Source organism: Malania oleifera, chromosome 10 (genome assembly GCF_029873635.1).
Source record: "Malania oleifera isolate guangnan ecotype guangnan chromosome 10, ASM2987363v1, whole genome shotgun sequence".
NCBI lineage: Eukaryota > Viridiplantae > Streptophyta > Magnoliopsida > Santalales > Ximeniaceae > Malania > Malania oleifera.
The window spans coordinates 51073772-51091696 of record NC_080426.1 but is presented as its reverse complement, the minus strand read 5'-3'; the positions used below and the strand labels follow the sequence as shown (position 1 = coordinate 51091696).

The window sequence follows — 17925 nt, the reverse complement described above, 5'->3', positions numbered from 1 at the left end:
TGTGTGTGTTTTGTGATTTTTATTGACAACTACTCACAGAAGGTTTGTGTGTACTTCATGTGGCACAAGTTAGATACGTTTGCCAAGTTTAAGTTGTGGAAAACTGAAGTGGAAAACCAGAGCGGAAGGAGAATAAAATACCTTAAATCAGACAATGGGACCGAGTACGCTTATAAGAACTCAAACTGTGATATGTGGGTTTAAATAATAAAGAGAAGGGCAAAATTGGAATTTGAGCAAGCTTCATCGATGAAGCCAGATTTCGTCGACGAAGGCTTTGTTCTACTCGTCGACGAAGTTCAGAGGCTCGTCGACGAAGAGAAGTCAAGAGATTTTGAGAAATCAAGGATCTCAAGTTCGTCGATGAGATCACCGTCTCTTCGACGAAGTGACTACAAGGCCTCGTCAATGAGGTCTCCATTCGTCGACGAGGGCGGCTGAGTCAAAGGGCTATAAGTATCCAATTTAGTTGCTTCCAAGCTAAGTTAACTAAAAAACCTCTCCCTTTCTCTCTAGAACTCATCCTACTCTCTCTCTCTCTCTAGATTCCTTCGCCGTTCGTCGCTGGAATCAACGATCTGACATTACCACAAGGATCAGGGACAGATTCTCTACAAAACCTATGAATTGGAATCCTGTTTCGGAGATTTTTGGGTTTCGGCTTAAAATCTGGGTAAGACTCGATTTTCTTTTCTGATCCTGTAGTTTGATAGAGGACAGAGTCGTGAGTATTTTTTGTACTGTGTTTTGTAGATTTTGAGGACTCGGTTCATTGTTTAGGAGCCGTAGAGTTCGGGATTGGTCTTTTGGGGAAAAAGTAAAGGGAATTGTGTTTATATTGGTTATTTTTGAAATCGAACTTGGTAGAACTGTGGTTCATGTCTTTTGTGTGTTTTGGCTACTCATTTGGGGGGGATCAAACGGGGAAAAACTATGGGTTTTTCATGATTACAGTTTTGGGAAAAAGGGGGCGATAGGCTGCATTCCTTGGTTTTGTTGAAAACCAAACGTATATGTTGATTTATACTATGTTATAGGGATGGTTGTGCCTTGACTTGTTTAAACTGTATGTGTTTGGAAAACCATGATTTTTGATTACCAAGTGGGCGTGGTTTGTTTGGTTATATGAGCATGCATGTTTATGTTATATTTGGTTAAAATGCAGTAGGAACGAGGTTCCAAATTGTTCCAGGTACGAAAGAGTGTTCGGTTTTATATCCGAGGGCGTGTGTTGATCGCCTGCCATGTAGGTAAGAGTGTCCGGCTCTATATCCGAGAGCGTGAGCCTATACCAGTTGATCACCAAAGGTTGTGGATCCATCAGTTTAGACCCGGTACGATGCCATGGGAATCTGGGGCTAGTCATGTGCCGATGGTGCCGTGTTTCGCAAGTTGGCTACGGGCCAACGCCATATGTCGCAGGTCGACTTTAGGCCGAAGGGTGTGACGACACCAAGATTGCTGATCATGTGTGTGTGTGTGTGTGTATGCACTGTTGTGAAATTAGTATTGGAACTGCATCTAATTGTATATGTGTTGCGTCATGATAACACTCAAATGCCACATACCGATATAACATGTATTCTTCCTTACTAAGAGGTGCTCACCCCTGCTGTACGTACATATTTTTCAGATCCTTCGAGTAATTGGAACTAGCGTCCTTGTGTTAGGAGCGTAGTGGCTGGTGTACTACGGGTAGCGCTTGGGTAAGTGCTAGGACTTGTGTTATGTGGGTTGCCATTTTTAGATATGTTGGGCACCCGGTTGTACGTTGTATGATAGAACCTTGTATCTGCTCTTGTATAGACTCTTGTATGGTACCATGTATGTATAGAATGACATTTTTCCGCTGCGTATATTCTGTGTTTGGATGTGTATAGGGTGTCTGGGAACCCCATGGGGTCGGACCCTCATCCTTTGTACTATATCTTTGGATGATTTATTAGATAGAGGGACAGGTTAGATTACATTTTCACCCTTGGGTCCCATTTCTGGTTTTGGGGCGTGACAACGCTGATTCTAAGTTCATAGATTTTTGTTAGCAGCGGGGCATTAGGAGACACTTCACTATTCGTCGGACACCTCAACAAAATGATATGGCTAAAATAATGAATCAGACTCTAGTTGAGAAAGCTCAGTGTCTCAGGCTTAATGTAGGGTTAGCGAAGAAATTCTGGGCCGAGACAGTTAGTATGGCCTGTTTCTTGGTAAACCGATTGCCAGGGGCATCATTAGAGGGAAAAGTGTCAAAGGAGGTATGGAGGGGAAATGCAGTAGACTACTCCAGATTGAAGGTGTGCGGTTATTCGGCCTATGTACACGTTTCTAGTGAAGAGAGATTGAAACTTGACTCAAAGTCTATATGCTGCATCTTTTTAGGGTATTAGAAAGGTGGGAAGGGGTTCAAATTGTGGGATCTAATGACAAACAAGGTGGTGATCAGTAGAGATTTAGTTTTCAATGAGAAAGCTATGGTGAAGCGTACTCAAAAGATGAAGTAGGTAACCAGACTCGACTCTAGGGCCAACAAAAGCCTAACTGAGCGCTTGTGACCTCTAAATTCAGGGTTTCTTTTCCCCACGTCAAAGTTGTAACCAAATTTTCATACGTATGAGAAGTAAGTAAGAAATTCAGTAGCATCAATGTCTTGTCTTCCTCTTCGAACTCCACATCAACTTGCATCAAATCACTTATAATCTAATTGAATGCATTGATGTGTTGGTTGAATCCAAACCCTCTGCCATCTTAAGCCGATACAATTTCTGCCTAGGATACAACTTGTTCGTCAAAGACTTAGACATATACTGACTTTCAAGTTTCTTCCAAATAGCCGTCGGAGATTCCTCATCCATGATTTGATACAACATGTCATCATCCAGAAAAAGCCTAATAGTCATCACAGCCTTTTCTTCCAACTCTTTCCAACTTGTTTCGTCAATGCCTTCCAGTTGACTTCTGTATAATGCCTTCACCATACCCTATTGCAACAACAAATCCTTAACCCTCCTCTGCCATAGTCTAAAATTTTTCCATCTATCGAGCTTGACAACATCAAACTTTACAGAAGAAATCCCATAAGTCACTGTAACCAAATGCTTTGATACCAATTTGTTATCTAAATCAATGCGCAATGGAAACAAACAAACCATTCGAATCAATGCAGCAACCAACGATGAACAATATAGAAACACACAATCATACAGATTATAATAAAAGCAATAAAACAATGACATAAGGATTTACGTGGTTTGGCAATGCCTACATCCATGGGAGCAAATGGTTGTGAATTTTCACTATCTTGTGTCAAAAGACATAGAGTTAAGACATGCAATAATGCATGTGTGCTAACCCTCTTGAACCTCCGAAAGTTTTCCCCCCTGAAATCCAACCTATTCAACTTCCTAATCCAAAATTCGAAAAACAGCACTGATTAACCAAGCAAAATCGTCGACGGTTTCATACAAACCGTCGACGGTTTAATGTTGAGACCAAACCGTTAACATAATTCTGCAAAGTTGTTGACTATTTCTTTTTACCCTGAACAAAACTGTCAATGGTTTTAGGCAAATTATCATCGATTTCTAGCAAACTGTCGCCGTTTTAATGTCGAGACCAAACCGTCTATATAACTCTACAAAGCCATCGATTGTTTCTTTTTACCCTGAGCAAAACCGTCAACGATTTCTTCCTACAAGCCGTCTTCTCTATTTTTTCACCATGTTTTCTTTGTACATGTGTTCCACTTAATATATATGAGCCGCAAATTACAACAATTTTCCTTTCTTTTTTTTTTCCCCCACGTAGAATCCTTAATCCAAACAAATCCTAAAAATTTACAAAAAAACAAAATCAATAAAACAGCACCATTTTGATATACTTTTAAAAATTACACACAAAAGTTCTTAATGAAATGGTGCTGTTTCAACGCCTTTATATTTTCTTTTTCTATTTTCTAAATAAAAAGAAAACACAAAATTGTATTGTTTCGAGTGCATGTGCGCATGTAAGAAAAATATGTATCATTACTTTTGGAATCCGAAAGGGATGCCATTGCCCCGCCTTCAAGTTTGATCATTGGATTATTTACTAAATTTTTTTCAACAAAAAAACAAGTAAAGGCACAATACAAAGAGTGTCTAAGCATCCTCTCCTTCTAATATTTGGTGAGATATATTTTCCCAACCCAATTTACATTTTCCAATAACTGAGATACTACACGCGCATATATAAACTTTCTTTAAAGACAATGAAAAGCTTTAAATACTAAAAAGGGAAATATAAAATGAAAATCTTTTTTTTTTCCTTAAGTAAAACTTTAAGTTTTTGTTGCTTTCTTTTTTAAAAAAATTTCTTTTTGTTTTTCATTTTTCTTGTTATCTCGAACAAATGGGGTGTCAACACATATCAATGCTTAGTTGTCGAAGTAGAAACAATTAAGATATATTATAAATTACGTTCTATATTCTTGCTTGGTTTTATGATTTATAAAGTTAGCTTACAATTCTCTCATGAAAATTTTCTAACATGGCAAGGAGCAAATTGGGCAATCCTCCTTTCACCGAAAAAGGGCATGAGAAGGAAAAGGAGGAGAGGAGAGGAGAGGTCGACCCACCCTCTTCAAATCTAAAACAGCGTTGTTTCTTGTCATCCTTAGTGCATCTGTACATTGCATTTATGTGTGGGTTGTCACACGCGAATACATGCATCCACACACCTAATTTATTTATTTATTTATTTTTATTTGAAAGAGCACTTCTACCTATGTATAGGAAAAATAGTAAAAAATTCAAAATAAATCCCAACAAGGCTAAAAATAATTGGTAAGAAAAATCATATATATATATATATATATAACGGTTTATATTAAGTTTGATCTTAATTTAAGATCTTGACAGATTAAGGTCAAAGAAGAAATCATTGGTTTTTACAACCTTAGTAGGATTGTATGAATGGATAGTTATACCATTTGGATTAAAGAACGCTCCAAGAATTTTTCAAAGCCATGAGCTCCGAATTTTCCTAAAATGCCATTGAACTAAAATAGAGAGATAAAAGAGAAGTAACGACCCAAAATCAGGGAGAAAAATGAGATAAAGGAAAAGAAAAAAAACACTCATATGTTTTCCATAAAATATTTCTTTAAGGAAATATAAGTAGCAAGTGGATCTAGTGCTAGTGATCCCTACTTGCAAAGAAGTAGGGCCATCCTTTGACTGGGTCCACATCCATTTTGGCTTTCCATGTCCATTTGGCAGTTTCCAATTGGATGAGGACCACAGATGCACTGGTTATGCTACTAGTCCAAGAATACCTATAATTTTTCTAGCATATATTATGTGGCTATGTGCTGATGTATGGATAGTAAAGTCTACACCATGGCACACTGATTTCATCAATAGCCCATTAACCTTACCGCATAAATGGAATGGAATTTTGACCAAAACTCTATGTGCGTCTACAAAGTGGTTTCATTGTCTTAATAAAGCAGCAAAGGTGTTGAGATGTTACTATTGTAAATTGCCTTTTGGTAGGCCTGCTTTCTGTAATTCACTTATTTTAGAAAATTAAAAACATATAATATATTAAAATATTTTTTATGGGTATTTTATGCCTTGTAGTTTTGCATCCAAACACAAACACAAACAAATTATCACAGTTTATAATTAATACTAAATAATAATACCCATATTTTTTTTATAAAAAAAACCTTAATTTTGTCCAAAAATTAGTCCAATTTGATTATAAATAACACCCATAATTTTTTTAAAAAAAAATTTACAATAATATTAAATTAATTTGTACTGTTTTAATCGTTTGGATTAAGGATTTTGTTTAGACAAAGAAGAGGAAATGAAAATAAGGAGATAACTTATTTGCTTTTGTATTTTCCTTCTATATAATAGTAAACAAATAAAAAGTTAAAAAAAAAATAAGTAAAAATATAATATCAATAGGAATGCTAGAACACTAACCTTGAGCAACTAAAAGTCTTCCTATCCTAAAAAATATTTTAGAATATCGTAAGTCCACGACAAACCCAAGAGCCAATGGTGTAGTGTGTTAGGTATGCAACAATTATGAAGTTGCCATCTTAGCTTTATATTTATTAAAATATAATATAATATAAAAATAATAATAAAATTTTCAAAAGTTTTAAACAATCTTAAATATGTAATCAGAATCGAAGCTGTCAAATATGACGCTAATATATTTTTCTTTGACGTTTACCAGATCTTTCTCGAGATTTCAAAATTTTCACTCTCCTACCCATGAGATTGGATCGAAAAAAAATGTAAACTTTTCAATGTATTTTTTTGTAAAGGGTATAAGTGTCTTAAAGTTTTAATTTTAGAAGAAATTTGCATAATTTTAAAATTTTAAAGTAGATTTACATTTTCTATCAATTTTTTTAAATAATAAAAATCCATGAAATCTTTTAGAAATTTGAAAGAAAGTTTGTAATCTATTTTTTCCAACAAGTGTTTTACATTAAAATATGAAAGCAATTTGAAGCATTGTGAGTTGTGGGTTGGAGCAAAGATGGACTCTTTGTCGACTGATGTCATCAAATCGGATGGTTCAACTTTCCTTTACAGCCACAAAATAGATCCCATTGTTTCTTTTCCTTCTATTATTATTATTATTATTATTTCCATTCATATGAAGACTATGAGCTCAATTTACAAGCTATTTAATAATTTGGAGTAATAGCATGTGTAAATTTTGTTACTAAAAAATAATAATAATAACCAAAGAACTTATCATAGTTAATGAGAGTTTATTCTTGGGGTTCATTTTATTTTTCTCGTTAAGGGTTTATTCTCGGGTATTATGTTATTTTATTTTTTGTTAAGGGGCTATTTGGATTAAACATTTTGATTGGGGGAAAGGAAAGAAAAAGAAAATATGAAAAAAAATAAATTAGAAAACTCATTTTTTATCATATTTTTTTTCTATATTTGCTACTAAAAATGAACATTTATTTTAATATAATTAAATTTAAAAAAAATCAACAGTAAATGATGTAAAAATAATATTTTTCTTCGTTGATCTAATATAACTTTTATTTTTATTTTTTTATTTTTCTCGATAACCGAACATAAAAATATAAATTCTTTTTTATTTTCCCTTCCTTTCCTCTAATATTTTTTCAAGTTTCAAACAAAAATTAAGATAATTAATTATTAGAAAAATGAACATTAATTTTAAAGTACAACCTAATAAAGTGCATTAAATTCGAATATCAGGTTGCCCTCTTGAAAGTGAAAATAAAATGAAAATAAATATAACCAATCTTTTATTTAAAGAACATTAAACTTTAAAAAATGGCACCTACCAAAGAGCAAAACAAAACAATATTAATTTCTTCCATCATTAAATAATAAATTTATTTTTATGAAGGAAATTTCTTAAACTTAGTTCGATTTTTAAATACTTAAAAAATCTCTCTAACTATCCATAAATACACTCTTAAACAAATTAAAATGTCTTTGAACTCTTATTTATTTTCTCTAGAAATGTTTCTTTGAATTAAAAATAAAATTAAAGTATTTTCTATAATCATCTTTAACTGTGTTTTAATGAAAATCAAAATGCCTTTCATTTCTTATTTAATTTCTCTATAATTTTTTTTTTTTTTTCAAATTAACTTTTTATAAATTCATGTGATTTTTAAATTCGCAGCCTCAAACAGGTGCAAAGGCATATGAGAAAAAGGAGAACTACACTAATTGATGAGCTTGTTATTCAATTGTGGGCCGGCCCATTTTTCAAATCTCAGATCAACATACTTCGACGGCAACCCAACCATCTAGCCGAATTTTAGGCCCACCAAAGTTACCCCTACCTCGCGCTACCCATAGAACAAAGCATAGGCCATTGGGCCTAAGGCCCATTTGCTGACAATCCCGAAGAAGATGAGCAGAAGCTTTAGATTTTTTTTTATCAGTAAAAGTAAAGTATATTACTCAAAATATTATGTACGAGTATACTAGGCATTCCTAGGATTCTAATGAAAGGGAAAAGTTATGATACAATTTTCGCGACGTCCCGAACCCGACCCAGAGAACCACTCTAGAGAAAAGGGGTTCGGCTGCAAACAGGAAAAAATGGAAATGTGTGATTTTGAAAAAGATTTTTCGAGAAAAATGATGTGTGATGGAATCGCCACTAACCTTTTGGAGTGCGGTAAAAACACTTGATTGCTATCCCATTAGTGGTAGAATCGGTCTACTTTATCAGAGTCAGATTCAGGAGTACGGTTACGCTAGGGGAAGGTATTAGCACCCCCTACGTGCCCGTTCTTACGAATAGTATCAGATTAATCAAAAATTACCCCAAAATAAATCGAATAAACCTTTTAAAATTACTCCCTTTCAAAAATAAAAAAAAAAAAGAAAATACTATATAGGTATTCCTCAGAATCGGCGCAATTCAATACTCTGAAAAGTCTATGCCCTTGGCTACAATCATCGGAAAGGAAAATTAAGAAAATAGGATACAAAGTACGCTCCCGAAGATTTTGAAATCTGTAGGTTTTTCTAAGTAGGAAAATATTATTCCGGGAGATTTTTGAAATTTGTTCGAGACGGAAATGATTTTCTGTGCCTAAAAAACATTTTCGTGATTTTTTAGAAGTGTGAAAACATTTTTTGTGATTTTCTGTGATTTTTCCCGAACTTCAAAAATAACACAAATAAGATCAATTGAAATTAAAGTACGAAAATGTTTTTGGGATTTTTGAGAATTTTGTGATTTTTTGTGAATTTTCTGAATATCTAAATAATAATAAATAGAGAAAAGCGGCGTAAACCGGTTCAGGGAATGACAAACAGATCAAGCATTGACCAGTCCAGAAAAAAACCAATTTAAGGTTTTGGTCGAGACCATAGTTCAACACACGTTGCCGTACGCGTGAGCTATGTGTATTCAAGTGTATGTTAGTGTATGAATGATGCATGATACATGTGTGAGCATAAATGAGAATAGGCATGCTTGTGCAGGAGAATGTGTGTGGTGCCATGTGGTGAATGAGCATGCATATGCATGCATGCACGAATGAAAAATGACACATGAGATGTGTGAGCGGGTGTGCATATGCACGCATGAATAAGGACATGGATAATGATATAATGCATGTAAAAGAACGAATCCGCATGCATGCATGATATAAGATGGATAGGCATATGACGCATGCATGCATGAATGCATGTATATTATGCATGTGAGTATGTGAAAGTGTGTGTGGCTATGAGTGTAATTGTGTGTATGAATGTGTCTAAATACTAGGGCATGCATGAGTGTATGTAAGTGGTGCCAAAACAAACTCCACAACTCAACATCTCTCTAGCATTTCAACAAACAGCTTGCATGCATCAAACAAATTCCCACTTTATCAACACATTTTTTAAAAGCACCAACGAGACATTGTGAACTATGCTACTCATCCCCAAACCAATCAAGAACCAACAAATTAAAAAACTTGATGTAGCAATTCTAACAAAACCGAACAAACATAAGCACCCCAAATGCTAAATATCATAAAAGTAATAGGATCATAACTCAACAAGTTTGGTTTGGGCATTTTATCAAATAGGTGACAGGTGTTTGGAATCTAAGCACAAGTGCAAGGAAATGGGCACTGACCTGGGCATTTTATCAAACAGGTGATAGGCTTCTTTGAATTATAGCAATGCACAGGGGCAGATTTTTTATGACAAAATCCATTCACATACAGATGGAAAAAAATTTAGAACCGGATAAAATTGAACACAAGGGAGTTATTGATCCTGCTTGTTGCAACAGCAAATCATCTGCTTCACACCAAAGGTGAAAGCAAGAAGAGCATGCTCACGGGTCTGACCATCCTTGAGAAATACCAGCTTCAAAACCACCAGTTGTCGAGTCAATGATGGGGACAGCACAGTTCGCCTGTGAGGTACCAGTGATCGTGTTCTTGATAAAGTCACAGTGTCCAGGAGCATCAATGGCAGTGTAGTATTATTTCGGTGGTCTCATATTTCCACAGGACAATATCAACGGTGATACTGTTGGGCTTTTGTGGAGCCTAATTGTGTCTTAATTTGGATGACGACCTGACCTCTGTTTAATTAGAGATTTCTATCCTAAAGCTTAGTCCATGGAGCGAAAGCTTGGGCCGTGACCCCCGGGAAAAATTTTTGTAGCCCATTTGGAACGGAACCCTAGGCGCAACATATAAAAAGGGTGCTTTCGGGTGATTAGTGTTCGTGTGGTTGTATCCGCGAGAGCGAGAGAATTGTATCACCGCACTCTCTGTGCTTTCTTCCTGATAATATTGAAATCCCTGCAACTTCGTGGATGTAGGCAAAATTACCGAATCACGTAAATATTGTCTTGTGCGTGTGATTGAATTTTTCTTTGGCATTATTCTTTCTCTATTTGTTTCTCACACGTTTCGGGAATTTGTTCATATATTCCTAACAGATACCACGTTCACGCTCAGCCATGAGCTTGTCCGGCACCCACGCATACTTGAAAGAACGCTTGTTCATCTCAGCAGCAAACCTTTCAATAAGACGCTTGTCAATATCTCCAAGCTTGTAGATCAAGTGCCCGGTGGTGGTTGACTTGCCAGAGTTTGGTGAGGTCGGGAGCTGATGGTAAGGGAACCGAGGGAGAGGGAGAGCAGGTGAGAGTGAGGGAGATCTGGAGCTGACGATATTGGCCGTGAGTGAGAGCGAGAGGCCGAGTGGGTAGCTACTGTTGGTGGTTATGTGGTGTTCGGGTGGTTATAGTCGTGAGTTGGTGCTGCGGTTGGTGAGGGTTGGCGAACAAAGTGAAGCACTTGACTGGTTTGAGCAAGCTTGACAATGGTGAGAAACAGATGCCGAATGAGATGGGAGAGCTTGAGGGTGGTCTGCGATGGACTGGGGTGACAGTGATGAGGGTTCTGTGAGAGATGAAGGGAGATTAATCCGAGGGAGAGCAGGAGAGTGCAAGTGAATGGAGGTGCTGGCGTTTGGTGGTGTTGCCTAGAACAAATGGAAGCAGAAGGAGAATGTGGAGAGGGTGGCAGGGCTGTTATGGCTGGTTTGAGTGAGCTTGATGCGGAAGAGGAGGAGATACCGAGGAGATGGTGAGAGATAGAGAACGGGGAATTCGAGGGTGGAGAGTGGATAGTTGAACAGTGAGGGTGAGAGGCGGAGCGGAGTGATGGTAGCTCGCAGAGGGTGGCGATGGGGGAACTGAGCTATGGCAGAGCCGAGAGAGTGGAGGTGGGTCTGGAGATGTGAGCGTTGCGGCGGATCTGGTGAAGATGGAATGGAGGTTCCGTTTTCTGGTGCGTGCCCAGTGAGTGATAGAAGAGGGGCGAGAGGAGAGGAGTGAATGGTGAAAGGGAAAATGAACAGTGCCCCTGCCAGAGAATAGCAAAATCAATGAAAGAGCTCCCCCTCCGCGTGAAATGAATGGGTCTGTCCCCTTTTCTTGCGTGTGCCACTGACTCCCTTGATTGAGGTCTGTGGGTAAAACAAATTGGCGCCAGGAATTTTTTTTGTTTGCTGTTCCTTTATTCCCGCGAGGGAATATCAACCACATGCGCACATGGCCATTTCCGTTGGAAGCTATGCAATTTTTTTATTTTTTTTTATTGTTTTTCGCTATTATTTTTTATTTGCTTGGCATTTTTTCTTTTTATTCTTTTTACACATTTTCTTTTATATTCATTATTTTTGTGGACCAAATTTTGTTTTTCCTAAAAAGAAAGACCCGGATTTAAAAATCAAAACCCAGTTCCCGAAATTTGGAAGGACCCGGACTCAGAAAGACGACTCAGTAAAAATTCATTTTAAAAATTAGATGACTCGACTCCTAAAAATTTGAAAACTTGGAAAAACTCCGAGGCTCAAACCGAAGCACCGAGACTCGGTTAAAGACACCGAAACTCGACTAAAAGCACTGGGACTCAAATAAAAATAACGAGACTTGATAGAGAACATCGGGACTCAATTTGAAATACCGAGGCTCGGTAGGCATACTGGGACTCGGTTTAAAAACAACGGGGCTCGGTAGGCACACCGAAACTCAATTAAAGGGGTCCTCCAATTTTCAAAATTCGAAGTGAGATTTTATTGCACCGGGTCCTTCCAGGAAAATGGCATAGTTAAAATTGGGGTGTCGACAACAATCTAACCTGACATACTCAAGGCAACCAACCATTTAGACAATCATATTACAGTCAAAAAAACAAATCTCCAATATAGGAGTAGATCATCCAACTCAATATCTCAACTCCTCGAGGTATGGAAATTTCTCATAAACAGTTCTATAAACATGCATCTGAATATGTTTGATGATAACATCAATGGTGTATCCTTCCCTTCAAATTTCTTCATGTTTTTGAAGTGTCAAATCCCATAAACAGTAGAGGCCAGGCAGGCTCTTTTTCCTCTGACGTCCTTATGAAACCATTTCAATGCTGTTTTCAATGATGTCATGGAACGTTTTCATCCAAGCCAATCCCTTAGGTTGTTCCAAACTTCTGAACTAACCTTGCATCTGAAAAATAAGTCATCCACTCTCCAATTCAACATTGCACGGAGTGCAGGGCTTGATCTTTTCATCTCCCGAGAGCTTGTCACTCGTTAGCAACTTGGTTTTTGCTCCCAGCCAAAGGGCAGAGGCATTGTAGGTGGGACATATTTCATACGTTATAAATAATAATTAATATTTTTTTAGGTAAGAAGGATGAAATTTTTAGCAAATTATTTAAAATTATTGTTAACACAATAAGGTACAAATTTTAACTATTTTTATAATAATTTAAACTCTAAATGAAATTCTACAACTTGTACAACTAATCATTACATATATATATATATATATATATATATATATTGTAAGAAATTGATTTTTTAAATTTTATTAAAAATTTTCTAAAATAGAGTTGGGTTATGTTGTATTATATGACTCATATTGAGTGGAACACATGTATAGAGAAAGCAGACCGATGTCGTAAGTGGAGCAGAGCAGAGGGACATCATAAATCTTTTGGGCTTGTAATATATTATTTTATTGGTAGGGACAATTAATGGGTACGGTATAAGGATATTTGAAAAAATTTTCTAATACCTCTATACGGCTATAATTAGTATAAATACATATTATACAACCCTACTTTCGATATAGTGAAATTCAGCCGCTAATCACTCCTACGAATGTAGGCAGATTACCGAACGACGTTAAATCCGTGTGTATTTATTATTTTATCCATCTCTTTGTTTTTCATACTATTCATCATAATGGTCGCATGTTTCACAACAGTTTAGGCATAACTATAATAATTTTTTAAACAAATTATTAGTCGCTACTAATAATATTATCATTACAAATAAGAACTTAGTCATAAGAAAGAAATATAATTAACCCAATAAGAAAAAAAAAAATAGTCATTTTGTATCCTCATTTCTTGGTTTGCAGATTTCATCAATTTTGTATATGTGGCTACGTCCCAGACCCACCAAAGGTGCAGCTGTGACTGGGAAAGATGGGATGAATTATGATAATGTTTGATTGATGTATTTTTTAAAAAAAAAAAATTAAACTATATTATGAAATATTAAAATATATCATTCAACAATATTTATTTGCAATCACATGCAAATGACACATTCACTATTGCTTGCGTGAGTGTTATTAATTAAATGAAGAGAATATAATTTTATAACTCAACTCTTTCAAATCATTTCTCATAAAAAAGAAATGATCCGGCTAATTTTACAAATGCCCATTTAAAATGAAATATTAGGACATTTGGTTGCATAGAAGTGTTCAACTCTTTTCATGTTAGGAGGGAAGGGCTAAAGGGATTGATTGGGTAATCTTCAAAGTAACAATTGCAACAAGTTGTCAATTTAGACATTCTAAATTTGGTTGTTCGTGAAATGTAATGTTGGAGTATGTGACTCATATTAAGTGGAATACATGCTCAAGGAAAGAATGGTGAAGCAAGAATATGAAAGTTGAGCTACAGGAAGAAAGCGTCAATGATTTCAGTCTGAAATAATTCATTCTTAACATTAAACTGTCGACGGTATTGTTTGGCACTGATTACGGGATTTGAATCGGGAAGATCAGTAGATTGAGGATCTTAGAGGATTTTCCTCCGAAAATTGTTACAGGGATACTTTAGATACATTTTAAGTCTTATGTACGCATAGAGTTGGTATTTAAACAATATTTTGTAACCTTTATTGAGATTGAAAGTGAAAATCAATCTCTTACTCCTGTGGACGTAGGCACATCGTCAAATGATGTAATTCTTATGTCGTGTGCTTTTATTGTTTTTCTTTATTCTCTTTGTGATTAATTATTTTCGTATTGTTTATTGTTAATTATTACATTGCACATTTCGAATCTATTTGTGTTTGGGTTGTACATTCGTAACATGTAATTTTTTAAATGATCGATAAACAAGTGATCAATCTATGATCTAACCCTTACGTCATAAAATATATATATATATATATATATATATATATATAAAAAGAAATAGAAAACAAATATTTGATCACACTGTTGGTTTAGATTTGACTATGAAAAATAAAATTAAAACAAAAAGGACGAAGGAAAAATTATTTCATGCCTTGTGGCTTTTGAATTTAGGTTAAGCCTACTCTTCGAAAAACAATAGCTTGCCGACAGCTTGTCTCACATATATATTGCCACGGGATGCGGATGCGGGAGTGCAAGTCCTTCTGCATGCCCCTCCTGTGTCATCTCTCTCTCTCTCTCTCTCCATGCCCTGATGCCCATTAGTTTTTTGTTTTTTTCATTTGTGAGCAAAGAAGCTTTCATTACTTCCTTCCCTTTCAGCACAGCAAGACTTCTCAAACTTCCACTCATTCTAAGCTACTTGTTGAGAAAGCTATGTCCAATCATTTGCCTTGTGCCCAAAGAGACTCTGCATCAATCATAAACCTCTCTTAAACCCTCTATATAAGGTAAGTCACTCTTCAACCTGATCCAGTTCTCCATTTAAGGCATGTGTTGAATTCGATAAGCTTGTGGATTGTGGCCATATACATGATAGGCCTCAACTAGCTGTCTTTCATTAATAGGATTTTCCTACTGGTTTTGTTTTGTTTTTTTGTACCAAGTACTCTGCTCTGGGAGGGGGGTTGGGAGGATGAGGCAGGCTTCCGAAGTTAATGTTGCGGGATTCCGGTCAGTGTTGGCCATCTGGACGGTGACCATAGCCCTGCTGAGCTGCTCAAGTGATTCTAAATGTGAGTTTGAGGCGATCTTCAACTTCGGCGACTCGAATTCCGACACCGGCGGGTTCTGGGCAGCCTTCCCGGCTCAGTCAGGGCCCTTCGGCATGACCTACTTCAAGAGACCGTCCGGTCGAGCTTCAGATGGGAGGCTTGTCATTGATTTCCTAGGTAAGCTTTGGTAATTCTTCTTCATACACATTTCTGCGGTAATTGGAGTCCTTGACAAAAATTGAAGTCGAGCTGCTAAGGAAGCCTAATTTTGATTTTGTTATATTTAGATCTCTCCATTGATGTAATGCCCAAGTCTGCAATCTCAATTCCCACCTTAAATCTTCCACTTCTTGAGAGATTCCCTTCTGCCATTTCGGATTCCAATGTTCGGTAAATTTTCCACTTCTTTTGCCTTCTTTTCTTTTTCTAGACCATGACTAGGCCAACAGCCCATGCCAGAAGACAAAACACCAAGCTGGAAAAAGTTGAAAACTATTTGTTAATTTCCTCACTCGGTCACTCATCAATTATACATTTATATGAGTTACGCGTGGGGCTACCCTACCTTCACCACTTTTGTCCTTAGCTTGTTTTGGTTTTGGCCCGGCGTGCACCATTTGGTCAATCTCTGCCTCAGACCCTAAGTTCAAGTTCTTCATGTTTTTTCGTTTACTCTACCTTTGCGTCTGCGACGTCAGGCAGACCTGCGACTGCGAGAGCGAGAGCCGAGAAGATTTGCAGAAGAGCGGCGATCAAATATCCCTATTCTCGTGAACTTAAACGGGTCATCAGCGGATATCCAACTTGAACCATTTATAAACGGGTCATTTTTTATTAAATTTAAACTCAATTTAAAAGGAGTAACACCACTCATTTTGATCTATTTTGTCACCCGAGTTCAAAAATTTAGACCTAATTTCAGAATTGGGTGGATTTAAATAAAATAGTATAAAATTGTGTTAAATTTCTTCCAAATCTATACTAATTCAAATCCAAACTTTAAAATTTATGCTTCCATCATTAGCTTAGGTTTTTTTATTTGGTCCACCTCGTTCATTCTGCAAACCGAAGACGCAATGAAAGAAGATCGTGTCCAAAAAAACAATGTGAGAACGAATTCAAAATTTTTTATGAACTTACGTATTCTCTGGCAGCTCAAGCTCTGGGGTTGCCATTTCTGAGCCCATACTTGCTGTCAATTGGATCGGACTATAGACATGGGGCCAACTATGCAACATTGGCATCTACAGTTTTGCTGCCAAACACATCCCTCTTTGTTACCGGGATCAGCCCTTTCTCTCTTGCCATTCAGCTCAATCAAATGAAGGAGTTCAAGGCCAAAGTCGATGAACTTCACTCTGCTGGTGCAAAGGGTATGACTCCATGCTTGAATCCATTCATTAGTCTTGCTTCAGATTTAAAAATAGCCTATTACTCATTAGTTGTTCATGTTGTATTAACTGATTTTATAAGCTTGAATTTAGGATCAATTACCAATCTTCCTCCACCAGATGTCTTTGGGAAATCGATCTATGCATTTTACATAGGTCAAAACGATTTCACGTCGAACCTAGCAGCTATCGGTATTGAAGGAGTTAAGCAGTACCTTCCCCAAGTCGTATCCCAAATTGCTGGCGCCATCAAGGTTAGTTTAGTGTTTAGAGAGTCTTAGGCCTCATAGATGTGATGCTGCATTTTTCAGTGTCTTAACTAATGGTAATATTGCTTAATGAAAATTTTCTAGGAGTTGTATGGATTAGGCGGGCGCACGTTTCTGGTGCTTAATCTCGCTCCAGTGGGCTGTTATCCGGCGTTCCTGGTGGAGCTTCCGCACAATAGTTCAGATATTGATGCATTCGGGTGCATGATTTCTTACAACAATGCAGTATTGGACTATAATAAAATGCTAAAGGAAGCACTGGCTAAAACTAGAGAAGCTCTCCATTACGCCTCTCTAATTTATGTGGACACTCATTCTGTACTGCTAGAGCTCTTCCAACACCCCACATCTCATGGTATGTTTCTGCTTAACCAAAAATTAATCTGTGAAAATTAATCTCATTTGGTTGTCTTTTAGTAACTTACAATCTAGCTTGTGAGTAGTAGCATTTATTTCATGATATTAAACTAGAATTTAAAGATCTGGAAAGCCTGTCAATCGGACTATGCATCTTTGTGGCACATTATTAATTTACTACATGTGCTAACAACGAAAATGGCTAGAGACTGTTGATTATGGCCATTGTTTTCCTCATTGTGTATTGATTTGAAGCACTATTAAATTGTTTTATTTCGAAACAGGTCTCCAGTATGGTACAAAAGCTTGCTGCGGATATGGGGGAGGTGCCTACAACTTTGATCCTCGAGTTTTTTGTGGAAATAAGAAAGTCATTGATGGGAAGAATGTCACAGCAGAAGCTTGCAGTGACCCATCCAACTATGTAAGCTGGGATGGGATACATTCCACAGAAGCTGCAAACAAGCTAATTACATGGGCCATTCTCAATGGCTCTCATTTTGATCCCCCTTTCTCAATTCACCAGCTCTGTGATCTCCATCCTATAAGTTAATCCCATCATTTCAATTCAGATATTCAACAACAACAATGAACAAACAAGTATATTAACCTGTTGTTAATCTATTGAACCCAATTATTTTGGGTTCAAAAACATTTACTCAA

The 17925-nt window shown here is 36.7% G+C and overlaps 1 protein-coding gene and 1 pseudogene across 1 annotated transcript; one reads left to right on the top strand and one right to left on the bottom strand.

Annotated features, from left to right (window-relative positions):
• Nucleotides 1-9779: 9779 nt before the first annotated feature.
• On the bottom strand, nucleotides 9780-11577 carry LOC131166679 (elongation factor G-2, chloroplastic-like; annotated as a pseudogene).
• A 3073-nt stretch (nucleotides 11578-14650) lies between these two features.
• LOC131166456 (GDSL esterase/lipase At4g01130) lies at nucleotides 14651-17925 on the top strand. The gene is made up of 6 exons (XM_058125046.1): nucleotides 14651-14981; nucleotides 15138-15422; nucleotides 16400-16618; nucleotides 16730-16890; nucleotides 16990-17260; nucleotides 17547-17925. The coding sequence occupies exons 2-6, from the start codon at nucleotides 15167-15169 to the stop codon at nucleotides 17813-17815; spliced, it is 1176 nt and encodes a 391-aa protein (XP_057981029.1). The 5' UTR covers nucleotides 14651-14981; nucleotides 15138-15166; the 3' UTR covers nucleotides 17816-17925.